Source organism: Staurois parvus, unplaced genomic scaffold (genome assembly GCF_062004578.1).
Source record: "Staurois parvus isolate SC_StPar_1 unplaced genomic scaffold, SC_StPar_1.0 ptg001036l, whole genome shotgun sequence".
NCBI lineage: Eukaryota > Metazoa > Chordata > Amphibia > Anura > Ranidae > Staurois > Staurois parvus.
The window spans coordinates 56,691-69,838 of NW_028318832.1; the positions used below are offsets into that span (position 1 = coordinate 56,691).

General features: G+C 49.8%; 1 protein-coding gene across 1 annotated transcript in view; it reads left to right on the forward strand.

Annotated features, from left to right (window-relative positions):
- The first annotated feature begins 1,348 nt into the window (after positions 1 to 1,348).
- LOC149441017 (thialysine N-epsilon-acetyltransferase-like) overlaps positions 1,349 to 13,148 on the forward strand; it is a 41,664-nt gene continuing 29,864 nt past the window's right edge. Inside the window, exon 1 of the mRNA XM_089657865.1 lies at positions 1,349 to 1,469. Coding sequence (XP_089513991.1) covers positions 1,404 to 1,469 — 66 coding nt within the window. The 5' untranslated portion in view covers positions 1,349 to 1,403. The remainder of the gene's footprint in view (positions 1,470 to 13,148) is intronic.

Here is a 13,148-nt window from a genome sequence, read left to right on the forward strand (position 1 = left end):
ATGTAGACCAACGTCTGGGATAAGGGTCTGAGGTGGATGTAGACCAACGTCTGGGATAAGGGTCTGAGGTGGATGTAGACCAACGTCTGGGATAAGGGTCTGAAGTGGATGTAGACCACCGTCTGGGATAAGGGTCTGAAGTGGATGTAGACCAACGTCTGGGATAAGGGTCTGAAGTGGATGTAGACCAACGCCTGGGATAAGGGTCTGAAGTGGATGTAGACCAACGTCTGCGATAAGGGTCTGCAGTGGATGTAGACCAACGTCTGGGATAAGGGTCTGAGGTGGATGTAGACCAACGTCTGGGATAAGGGTCTGAGGTGGATGTAGACCAACGTCTGGGATAAGGGTCTGAGGTGGATGTAGACCAACGTCTGGGATAAGGGTCTGAAGTGGATGTAGACAACCGTCTGGGATAAGGGTCTGAAGTGGATGTAGACAACCGTCTGGGATAAGGGTCTGAAGTGGATGTAGGCCAACGCCTGGGATAAGGGTCTGAAGTGGATGTAGACCAACGTCTGCGATAAGGGTCTGAAGTGGATGTAGACCAACGTCTGGGATAAGGGTCTGCAGTGGATGTAGACCAACGTCTGGGATAAGGGTCTGAGGTGGATGTAGACCAACGTCTGGGATAAGGGTCTGAGGTGGATGTAGACCAACGTCTGGGATAAGGGTCTGAGGTGGATGTAGACCAACGTCTGGGATAAGGGTCTGAAGTGGATGTAGACAACCGTCTGGGATAAGGGTCTGAAGTGGATGTAGACCAACGTCTGGGATAAGGCTCTGAAGTGGATGTAGACCAACGCCTGGGATAAGGGTCTGAAGTGGATGTAGACCAACGTCTGGGATAAGGGTCTGAGGTGGATGTAGACTCCTGATGTAGACCAACGTCTGGGATAAGGGTCTGAAGTGGATGTAGACCACCGTCTGGGATAAGGGTCTGAGATGGATGTAGACCAACGTCTGCGATAAGGGTCTGAGGTGGATGTAGACCAACGTCTGGGATAAGGGTCTGAGGTGGATGTAGACCACCGTCTGGGATAAGGGTCTGAGATGGATGTAGACCAACGTCTGGGATAAGGGTCTGAGGTGGATGTAGACCAACGTCTGGGATAAGGGTCTGAGGTGGATGTAGACCAACGTCTGGGATAAGGGTCTGCTGGCAGATTTGGAATACCCGGCCATTTGTGGACAACCCTCTTGCTGGCAGCAGGTTCATCAGCAGGGAATTGCCAACAAGAGGTTAAATGCTCAAACCTGGGGGGGAGGGGCTGTGTTTAGATCACTGGATACACTGTTTCCTTTTCCACAATTGCTCCCTATGTGACCAACAAGGGGTCATTGGACAGAAGAGCGTGACAGGAGGAGTGAGACTCTCCTGAAGTCGGGGTGGACTCTGACCAATGGCTGGATACAGGGTGCGAGCGGCGGAGCCGGGGGACTGCGAGGAGATCATACGGATGATCCAGGTGGGATGATGGGATTTCTATTCCTACAGAAAGGCAGCAGCTGACCCCCAATAGTTGTCTCCCCTCCCCCGAGAACAAGGCTAGAAGTTTAAATGGAATTCTAACAAGTTCTGGTGCCGGACTCCCGGAGACCATCTGCCCCTGGACATGTGATATGGAGGCCCTGTATGACTGCCAGAATATTATTGGAGTCTATGGATCTTGTATGGGGGGCTCCACTCCTCCCACAACTGACATGATGGAGGATTAATCCCCCCAACAAGGCAAAGTTGCCTAGCTCACACTGGCCTTAGGTAGCCATACAAACATGCAGAGCCTTGCACCCGCACAGATTGTATGCAGTGCCCATTATGAGGGGTTCCCACCATCCCTGTGCTGAGTTCCTGGATCTGTACACCTTCTGTGCCCATTATGAGGGGCTCCCACCATCCCTGTGCTGAGTTACCGGGTCTGTACACCTCCTGTGCCCATTATTAGGGGTTCCCACCATCCCTGTGCTGCGTTCCCGGGGTCTGTACACCTCCTGTGCCCATTATGAGGGGTTCCCACCATCCCTGTGCTGAGTTCCCGGGTCTGTACACCTCCTGTGCCCATTATGTGGGGTTCCCACTCTCCCTGTGCTGAGTCCCTGGGTCTGTACACCTCCTGTGCCCATTATGAGGGGTTCCCACCATCCCTGTGCTGAGTTCCTGGGTCTGTACACCTGCTGTGCCCATTATGAGGGGTTCCCACCATTCCTGTGCAGAGTTCCCAAGTCTGTACACCCGCTGTACCCATTATGAGGGGTTCCCACCATCCCTGTGCTGAGTTCCCGGGTCTGTACACCTTCTGTGCCCATTATGAGGGGTTCCCACCATCCTTGTGCTGAGTTCCCGGGTCTGTACCCCCGCTGTGCCCATTATGAGGGGTTCCCACCATCCCTGTGCTGAGTTCCCGGGTCTGTACACCCGCTGTGCCCATTATGAGGGGTTCCCACCATCCTTGAGCTGAGTTCCCGGATCTGTACACCTGCTGTGCCCATTATGTGGGGTTCCCACCATCCCTACGCTCAGTCCCCAGGCATGGGTCAGTAGTAGTACAGTAGGTATACAGTGTACAGTTAGTAGGCATGCTTCCTTGGTCAGGCTTGCTTGTGGCTGACCTCTGTGACCTGCAGAGAGGAATGCTGGACGGCCCCATTGGTGAGCTGGTTACTTTCAGAGAAATCCTCCTTTCCATCACCGGGTGCAAATAGGTGTCTGTGATGTCCCCAGACTGTCCTATCTCCATTGTGCCTGGGCTCAGCCTATCTCCCCCCATCAGTGTGTGTCTGTACCTCCTGCCCCGTCCTCCTGCCCCGTCCTCCCGCCATGTCCTCCCGCCACATCCTCCCTGCCATGTCCTCCCGCCACGTCATCCCACCACCTACCTCCCGCCCCGTGGTCCCGCCACATCCTCCCGCCACCTACCTCCCACCCCGTCCTCCCTCCACATTGTCCCACCACCTACCTCCCGCCACCTACCTCCCATTCTTCCACCATGTCCTCCCACCACCTTCCTCCTACCACGTCCTCCCGCCACGTCCTCCCGCCACCTACCTCCTGCCACGTCCTCCTGCCACATCCTCCCGCCACCTACTTCCCGCCCCGTCCTCCCACCATGTCCTCCCACCACCTACCTCCTGCCATGTCCTCCCGCCACGTCCTCCCACCACCTACCTCACGTCACCTACCTCCCGCCCCGTCCTCCCTCCACATTGTCCCACCACCTACCTTCCGCCATGTCCTCCCACCACCTACCTTCCGCCACGTCCTCCCACCACCTACCCCCCACCACATCCTCCCGCCACCTACCTCCCGCCCCGTCCTCCCATAACATCCTCCCACCACCTACCTCCTGCCCCGTCCTCCCGCCCCGTCCTCCCGCCACATCCTCCCACCATCTACCTCTTGCCACGTCCTCCTGCCATGTCCTCCCACCACGTCCTCCCACCACCTACCTCCCGCCCCGTTCTCCCTCCACATTGTCCCACCACCTACCTTCCGCCACATCCTCCCGCCACCTACCTCCCATCATGTCCTCCCGCCACCTACCTCCCACCACCTACCTCCCACCACATCCTCCCACCACCTACCTCCCGCCACATCCTCCCATCACGTCCTCCCACCACATCCTCCCACCACCTACCTCCCACCACGTCCTCCCACCACCTACCTCCCATCATGTCCTCCCGCCACCTACCTCCTGCCATGTCCTCCCACCACATCCTTCCACCACGTCCTCCCACCACCTACCTCCTACCACATTCTCCTGCCACGTCCTCCCACCACCTAGCTCCCGCCACATCCTCCCACCACCTACATCCCACTACATCCTCTTACCATGTCCTCCCACCACCTACCTCCCGCCACGTCCTCCCACCTCCTACCTCCCATCATGTCCTCCCGCCACCTACCTCCTGCCATGTCCTCCCACCACATCCTTCCACCACGTCCTCCCACCACCTACCTCCTACCACATTCTCCTGCCACGTCCTCCCACCACCTAGCTCCCGCCACATCCTCCCACCACCTACATCCCACCACATCCTCTTACCATGTCCTCCCACCACCTACCTCCCGCCACGTCCTCCCACCACCTACCTCCCATCATGTCCTCCCGCCACCTACCTCCTGCCATGTCCTCCCACCACATCCTTCCACCACGTCCTCCCACCACCTACATCCCACCACATCCTCCCACCATGTCCTCCCACCACCTACATCCCACCACATCCTCCTACCATGTCCTCCCACCACCTACCTCCCGCCACGTCCTCCCACCACCTACCTCCCCTCCACAATGGAGCTGTGTAACGAGGGGGTGGGTTTTGCATTCCCTGTTTCCCCTCACTAGCTATGGGTAGTTGGCGTTTGAGGACAACTAAGACTTCCCATAGGAGAGGAGTGCAGCTTTAGGGAACGGCAGACAAGTATTTTAACCACTTTAGGCCCAGAGCCATTATTTAAGTTTTTTACATGTTTTAAAAATCATTTTAGGCATGAACATGACTTAAAACTCCCAAAACATATATTTTCTGAAGGCAGACACCCTGGAGAATAAAATGTCAGCAGCCCCAATTTTATGTTACTTGATATTAGTGCTACATTTCTGGAGAAGTACATTTTCAGGCATTTAACCCCTTCACTCCTGAGGGTAAAAAATCTAAATGCCTAAGCACAATTCTGCAACGTTGACCTGTGTTAGTAAAACCGTCCGTATCATCACAACTACTTCGTACATCCAGGTGGATTATACCGCGATGTTTTCAGGACAAATTGGCCTTTCATTTGGTGGTAAATGGTAATGGATATCTCCTGATTTTCTTTTATTATCAAAAGGAAAACTGGCCCAAAATAGTAAAAGAAAAAAAATGTTTTTTTAATGTAGCTGTGTGTTTCTTGTTACTACCATAACCGACCACCAAAGAACAACCCAAAATACATTCTCCAGCTCTTGACGATCGCAGCGATACCATAGATGTGGATGTTATTTGGTGTTTGTACCCGGAGTACAGAAACAATAGTGCGCATTTTGTTTTTGTCTGTTTTTTTTTTTTCTCTTTTACCTAAAACACACTGACACCAAATTTTTTAATCCTGACCTTTGACCCTGACCTTGACCCAAACAATAACCCTGGCACTGAAATGGATCAAACCTTGATCTAGGTATTTTTTCTTTATGTTTTTCTTTTATTTTTTAATATTTATTTATCTTCTATTTTTTTTCTTTTTACAAACATTTTTTTTTTCTCTCTTTGCCAGAAGTTCGAAAGATACAATGTATAATAGAATGTATATAATAATACAATGTATAATAGGAGGTATATAATACAATGTATAATAGGAGGTATATAATACAATGTATAATAGAATGTATATAATAATACAATGTATAATAGAATGTATATAATAATACAATGTATAATAGAATGTATATAATAATACAATGTATAATAGGAGGTATATAATACAATGTATAATAGAATGTATATAATAATACAATGTATAATAGAATGTATATAATAATACAATGTATAATAGGAGGTATATAATACAATGTATAATAGGAGGTATATAATACAATGTATAATAGAATGTATATAATAATACAATGTATAATAGGAGGTATATAATACAATGTATAATAGGAGGTATATAATACAATGTATAATAGGAGGTATATAATACAATGTATAATAGAATGTATATAATAATACAATGTATAATAGGAGGTATATAATACAATGTATAATAGGAGGTATATAATACAATGTATAATAGGAGGTATATAATACAATGTATAATAGAATGTATATTATAATACAATGTATAATAGAATGTATATAATAATACAATGTATAATAGGAGGTATATAATACAATGTATAATAGGAGGTATATAATAATACAATGTATCTCTCTCCTTCGTTCATTGAGAAAAAAACAAGGGGGCTGGGCTGCACAGTGACTGATCACTGTGATAGCCAATCAGAGGCTATCACAGCAATCGAGAGACCCGGAATCGGGCTTTCAGTGACACCGCGGTCTTTGTGCTGGCAGTGCGGTGCGCTCCCAGCACAAACATGGGTACACAAATACGCGGCCCCAGTTCTGTGAGGCCACATATCTGTGTGACGTCGGCGTCAAGGGATTAAATACAATAAATGACCCATGTTTGGACAAACTATGGAAAATGAGGCTGTGCCGAGTGAATAGATACCCAACGTGTCAAGCCTTAAAATTGTCTGCGCTGATGAAACCATGGAAACCGTCAGTACCCTATATAACCTATATATATTTTTTTATAAGCAACACTTTAAAAATGTCTGCAGGTCACCAGTTTAGTGTGATGCAGGGTTCTGGCACTACAATTGCTCTCACTATGTAACACGTGTAGGGCAATCACTGTTTTCGTACATAGGCGCCCCAATGTGTATGGCTTTGTATGTGGGAAGAGGTGGACTCCAATTTTTTTTTGTATCATGTTTATGTGTCTCTTTAAATGTTTAAAACATTTTAATTATTTTTTTTTTTATATAACTTTATTGCTACCACATAGGGGACCAATAGCCCCCTGTGTGATGGCATATTGGTGACAGGTACTCTTTATGAGGCATCCGGGGGTCTACTAGACCATAAATGTCTCCTCTGTACTCCACTGCAGCTGATGGAACACAGATCGGCCAATGATTCTGGATAAATGACAGCGCCTGTACATACATGACCAGGGGAGGGCTGACAACTCATGGGGTCCCCGCACAATAGGGGATCATGGGCCCCTGTGTCCTTGCCCACACTCAAAAAAAGCTTATAAAAGGTACCAGGGGCATTTCATGGGCCCCCTAATGACCCGGGCCCTTGGGCAGTGCCCGAGTGCTCGAATGGTCAGTCCGCCCCTGTACGTGACACCATACATGTCATGTATGGGGGGGGGAGAGGCTGAGCGGACAGATGTTTATTCAGCTTCCACCACTCTTCTCATTGACACCTGCCATGACTGCACCAAGCCAGCAGGTGGGATGGCGGAGCCCAGTAAACAAGGCGGGGGAGTGGTTATGGAGGCGGTTATGGAAGTGATTGGTGGCTTTATAGCCGCTTGTATCATTTCCACATTGAAAGCCGACAGTCAGCTTTACTAAAGTACACACAATCCTGGCCGATATAGCGGGCGGGAGTGTCTTAAATAACAGAAGAGGACTTAAGTGGTTAAGAATCTGATTTTGGATTTTTACCACCCCCATCCTGATGCCCTAAGGTGGCTGCCTCATGCTGGCGCCGGCCCTGACTGGTGACATGCCTTATGTCTCTCTTAGAGGACAGAACAAAGTAGAAGTACTTTCTCTTAAATGTGATTCAGTGGCCTCTGGAAAGTGAGGACCATGGGTTTGCCTGAACACTTGAATTCTGATCCAGGTGACCCCAACCACAGGGATGGGTGACTTCTTGGCACCTTCTGCTATCGGAGTCTAAATTCTGAGACTGATGTTGAAGGCACAGACCATTGTAGGGACCTCAGCTCCAGTATCTATCACACACCACACTGGCCTATCATTCATGCAAGAAGCGGCCACCTTCGTTCTAAGTTTGAAATGAGAAGAAGGACCTCCTGCAGCTTGTCCCGCTATGTCACATTTCTTTTGTTTTGGAGAGGAATGTTTTTCAGCTATGGCCTTCAATTCCTCCAAAATGGTCTGGGCAGCCACAGTGCCAACACCTCTGAGCCATGCCGTGGCTTCGCCTACAGAACTATTTCATGTGATGACTGGGTGACTTCCCATTTAATAGCTTATATTTTCTGCCAATTGGTAGTCATGGACTCTTTCAGGTCTTTGATGGCCTCCTCCAACTCCGACACCAACAAGGGAGAGGGAGGTGTCTCCTAGTCACAGATCTCACAGTCTTTTGAAAAGCTCTTACTGATGCTCAGTGCCGGGACAAGGTCATCCGGTGCCCAGGGCGAAGATGGCAAACTGCACCCCATCTGGTGTGCATGTGCCTGAAACCCTGAAACAGGAGCACACTCTGCACAGCGTTGCAAGCTCTGGCTCTGTCTACAAGTACTGTAGCGTGGTTGGTAAGCTGTGTACATTCAGTGTACTCGATCAACAAGGTTTTAGCAGTGCCTGTTCTTCACCCCAACTTCCTCCAGTGAATTGCACCACCCAGGGCTTTGTCCCTCTCTGCCCCACCCCTTTCCCGGCCCTGCTCATGCTTGTTCATCCTCTCCATCTTGTTCATAGCCTCCTAGAGAATGGAGGAAAATTTTCACCACATTTTTGGTCCTTTAAGACCCTAATTCAGCTGCCCAAACCGGACCATGGAAAAAATTTGTACACCAAACACAAGATCTAGATTTTAATTATGGATGCCCATCCAGGTCCATCTTTGAATTCCAAGTGTTTTCAAAACTTTTGACCACTGCATCTTGAGAAATAGTCCCCTCAAGTTCCTCCATGGAGGAAGGTTTACCATACAAGATTTCCAAGTGGGCCGTTATGACTGCTCTTGTCTCTCCCCTTTTTTGGCAAGACTAACTCTGCCCGGCAGGCTCCACCATCCAGGTGTAGCACCCCCCTAGGTTAGCTAGGGGGAGCTAGATTCTAATGGTTAGACAGGGGCTGAGCAGCAACCCAGGTGTATTAGCCAGAGAGCGGTCAAATTTGGGTCAGTAGCTGAGGGACTCTGCAGGCCAGCCCCTCTGAAATTTCCCCCTGCTCTAGGGCTTTTGAAGGCAGTGGGAGGACCTGAGGAGTGGCTGGCTGCACTCTTGAGGGGTCCTAGCCAAGGTTGGCAAGGGGCTGGACACCCTTAAAAGTGTTGGAGCCTGTTCAGTAGCAGGAAAGTTGGAGGGAGAGTTCGGGTGGAAGATAGAGAGGATGTAGGCTGAACGCAGAAGGCTGCAAGGAGTACCAGAGCGATGAGGCCTGGTGCTAGAGGGAAGGAGAGCTTGAAGCTAGCCGGCCCCCTGGGAGAGGACCACCTGTGTGGCAGGGAGGGGGCAGCCTAGCTGATGGGTCTGATGGTGGCCACTAGTCCACAGGCGGTGCAGGAGAGGATCTGAGTGAGTGCTACACAGGGAACTTATAGTTTAATCAGGAAGGTATGCAGAGCTCTCCAGCCGTTCTATGAGGGGAATTTTTGTGCCATTAAACCTTTGGGATTAAAGCCGGAGTGGCTCCTTAAGGCACCAATACCATACTCTCACCACACCCTCCACTTGGGATGATGGTTATCATGCCTACTATGCCAAATGTGGGCGGGGCTTACATTGTGGCTATAGTGCAGAGGGATCAGGTGACATAAGTTTTCCTTAAAACCTTTTTCACTGTGCCGAGTAATCAACACAAAGTTGAAGATTCTTCTAGAACCTTAGCAGCACTTCTCCCCGTCAGATATTAGGGAGGTTCAGTAGTGCAGCTGGAGTTTTGCCTCCTTGAGCAGTCTTGCTTGTGGCTGATCACTGTGACCTTCGGAAAGGGATGCTGCACAGTCCCATCAGTGTGCAGACTAACACTAGACGGGTGATTACATGTGCGGGAAGTTCCTTGTCTCCAAAACCGAGAACATACCGGAGTCTGGGATGTCCCTAGACTGGCTATTCTCCGGAAAACCTGTGCCTACGTGGATGTGGCTTAGCGCCCGATACAAGAATGCTCATGATTGCTTTTGCTAATGGCCTGAGCACACGGGCATGAGGGCCGTGGTCATGTAAAGTCCGCATTAAAGCAGCACCCCATGACTAATGCACCATAGATAGGCTTGTCCACTCCTACTTCCACCATTACCTATTCATACCCCTCCCCACCCCTTAACCAAATAAACTTTACAAAACACATGACACCATTTGGAGTAAATGGCCAACATGGCCTTTTATTAACAACTTCACATTTTACATACATCAACCGTTCCTTAACGGAAACCAAAGAATTGTTGTTGGTCTTCAAAGGCACCCACAAACGATCCAAAATGCACCTGCGGACAACCCTATACACCAGGCCTCCAACCGCAACCAACCAGCTCGGAGACAACCATACCATCCGCAGTGCAGCACCACCACCTTCCAGTTAAACCTTGGTTAACTGGGAATATCCTCCGGGCCCCCCATACCACGGATGGGGTCCCACACCATTGTTTTACCTTCCAAGATGAGAACCGCCTCCAAAGACCAACAACCGCCCACGAACCAACAGAAAACTGTTCTACCTTTTTTTTTTTTTTTTTTTTTATTTCTTACCTGCCCCCGGCCGAGACCCGATACCCGATACCCAACCAAACAGGGAGGGCGGGAGGGAAGCTCTGGTCCTTGCTCACGTCCAGCTCCACTGACGCCCCTTCCACAGAACCTCCCACCCTAAGGTGCCACAGACCCCTCCTACACTCCATATCTGCCAATCCGATAATTCCCCAATCAATTCCCCACCCCCTGGAGCTAACTTTAACTCTTTCCGTTCCCTACACCACTCTGGGCCTAGTCATGTATGCCCTGCGCTATTTCCATTCTTCCTTATTCGCTACGGGCATTTCAATCCTGAAGTGAGCCTATCGCCTTTACGCAGTTCCACTTGTTAAATTCAGACACTTAATGGTTAAGCACTTTTCCCATCTCATGAATGCAGCATTCCTGGGGAGACACTGTGGAGCCTGTGTCTCAGTCACCAGCACAGCCATGGTTGGTCACCTTACTCCCAGTGACAATGTACATTCCCATGCAGAACTCTATTACTAACAAGCTTTACACTTGACTTGGATCCACTTCCCTGCTGTCTCTTGCACTGTACCCTCTGGATAGGTCCCTGGGTCTCCTGTGCCATGATGTTGGTCCCATATGTGGATTACCAATCGTCAAGCTCACCAACAGCCTCACTACCGGGTTTACCATCTCCCATGCCAGGTACCAACCTCCCGTTGGCTGGTTGTTCTAGCATTCTGCATCGCTGTGCTGGTTATCTGTGGCAAAAGCAGTATACAGTATCTCCCAGAAGTGAGTCCCCCCCCCCCCCCCCTCACATTTTTGTATATATTGGATTGTATCTTTTCATGTGACAACACTGAAGAAATGACACTTTGCTACAATGTGACGTAGTCAGTGTACAGCTTGTATAACATGTAAATTTGCTGTCCCCTCAAAATAACTCAACACACCGCCATTAATGTCTAAACCGCTGGAAACAGAAGTTAGTCCACCCCTAAGTGACAAGGTCCAAATTGGGCCCAAAGTGTCAATATTTTGTGTGGCCGCCATTATTATCCAGCACTGCCTTCACCCTCTTGGGCATGGATGTCACCAGAGCTTCACAGGTTGCCACTGGAGTCCTCTTCCACTCCTCCATGATGACATCACAGAGATGGTGGATGTTAGAGACCTTGCGCTCTTCCACCTTCTGTCTTCCACTCCTCCATAACGACATCACGGAGCTGGTAGATGTTAGAGACCTTGCACTCCTCCACCTTCCATTTGAGGAGGCCCCACAGATGCTCAATAGGGTTTAGGTCTGGAGACATGCTTGGCCAGTCCATTACCTTCACCCTCAGCTTCTTTAGCAAGGCAGTGGTGGTCTTGGAGGTGTGTTTGGGGTCGTTATGTTGGAATACTGCCCTGCGGCCCAGCCACCGAAGGGAGGGGATCATGCTCTGCTTCAGTATGTCACAGTACATGTTGGCATTCATGGCTCCCTCAATGAACTGTATCTCCCCAGTGCCGGCAGCATTCATGCAGCCCCAGACCATGACACTCCCACCCAGGGGCGGACTGACAACTCATGGGGCCCACGGGGCAATAGGGGATCATGGGGCCCCTGTGTGCTCACCCACACTCAAATCACACCCAAAAAAGCCTATGAAAGGTACCAGGGACATCTTATGGGGCCCCCTACTGACCTCAGGCCCTCAGGCAGTGCCCGAGTTCCCCAATGGTCAGTCCGCCCCTGCTCCCACCACCATGCTTGACTGTAGGCAAGGCACACTTGTCTTTGTACTCCTCACCTGGTTGCCCCCACACACGTCTGACACCATCTGAACCCAATCAGTTGATGTTGGTGTCATCAGACCACAGGAGATGGTTCCAGTAATCCATGTCCTTAGTCTGCTTGTCTTCAGCAAACTGTTTGCGGCTTTCTTGGCACCATCTTTAGAAGAGGCTTCCTTCTGGGATGGCAGCCATGGAGACCAATGTGATGCAGTGTGCAGCGTATGGTCTGAGCACTGACAGGCTGACCCCCCACCCCTTCAGCCTCTGCAGCAATGCTGGCAGCACTCATATGTCTATTTCCCAAAGACAACCTCTGGATATGACGCTGAGCACGTGCACTCAACTTCTTTGGTGGACCATGGCGAGGCCTGTTCTGAGGGGAACCTGTCCTGTTACACCGCCGTATGGTCTTGGCCACCGTGCTGCAGCTCAGTTTCAGGGTCTTGGCAATCTTCTTATAGCCTCGGCCATCTTTATGTAGAGCAACAATTCTTTTTTTTTCAGATCCTCAGAGTTCTTTGCCATGAGGTGCCATGTTGGGACTTCTGGGAGACACTATCTTTATATATATGTATGTATGTAATATATATATACATTGTATACAGTCCGGGGGAGGGGGGACTCACTTCTGGGAGATACTGTGTGTGTGTGTGTATATATATATATATATATATATCACACACACACACATTGTATACAGTCCGGGGGAGGGAGGACTCGCTGCTGGGAGATCTTTGAGGGGACTCCGCTTGGGTACGCACAAAGGAGTGGCTCTTCTCAGAGGTGACCACTCCATCAGTCCATATCCCAGCTTGCTCTCCTTCTCCTATGCTGTGGAGCTCTGGAGCTGAGCCCTCCCCCTTTTAATAAAGAACACAGGGTAGAGGGCAGCGCACAGAAAGTCTGGGAAACTGCAGAGCCTGAGTTAGCCCCTTACAGACCCCCTGGCAGCCTACTAGACTAGTAATCATGAGTCGGCAACACATATTAGCTTTGTACAAAGTCTTTTAAAATGTGGGGAAAAAAGCATTTTGAATTTGGTACCATATTGTAAGCACCAGCTTACACCTCAGCTTCCCCCTACAAGCGTGTGTCGTCCCTACCTGCTTCCCTCAGACTGCAGGACTTGGACCTCGGTTTACCAACGCCTCTGTTAACGTAATTTTTGGTTTTCAAAAATGACCCATCATTG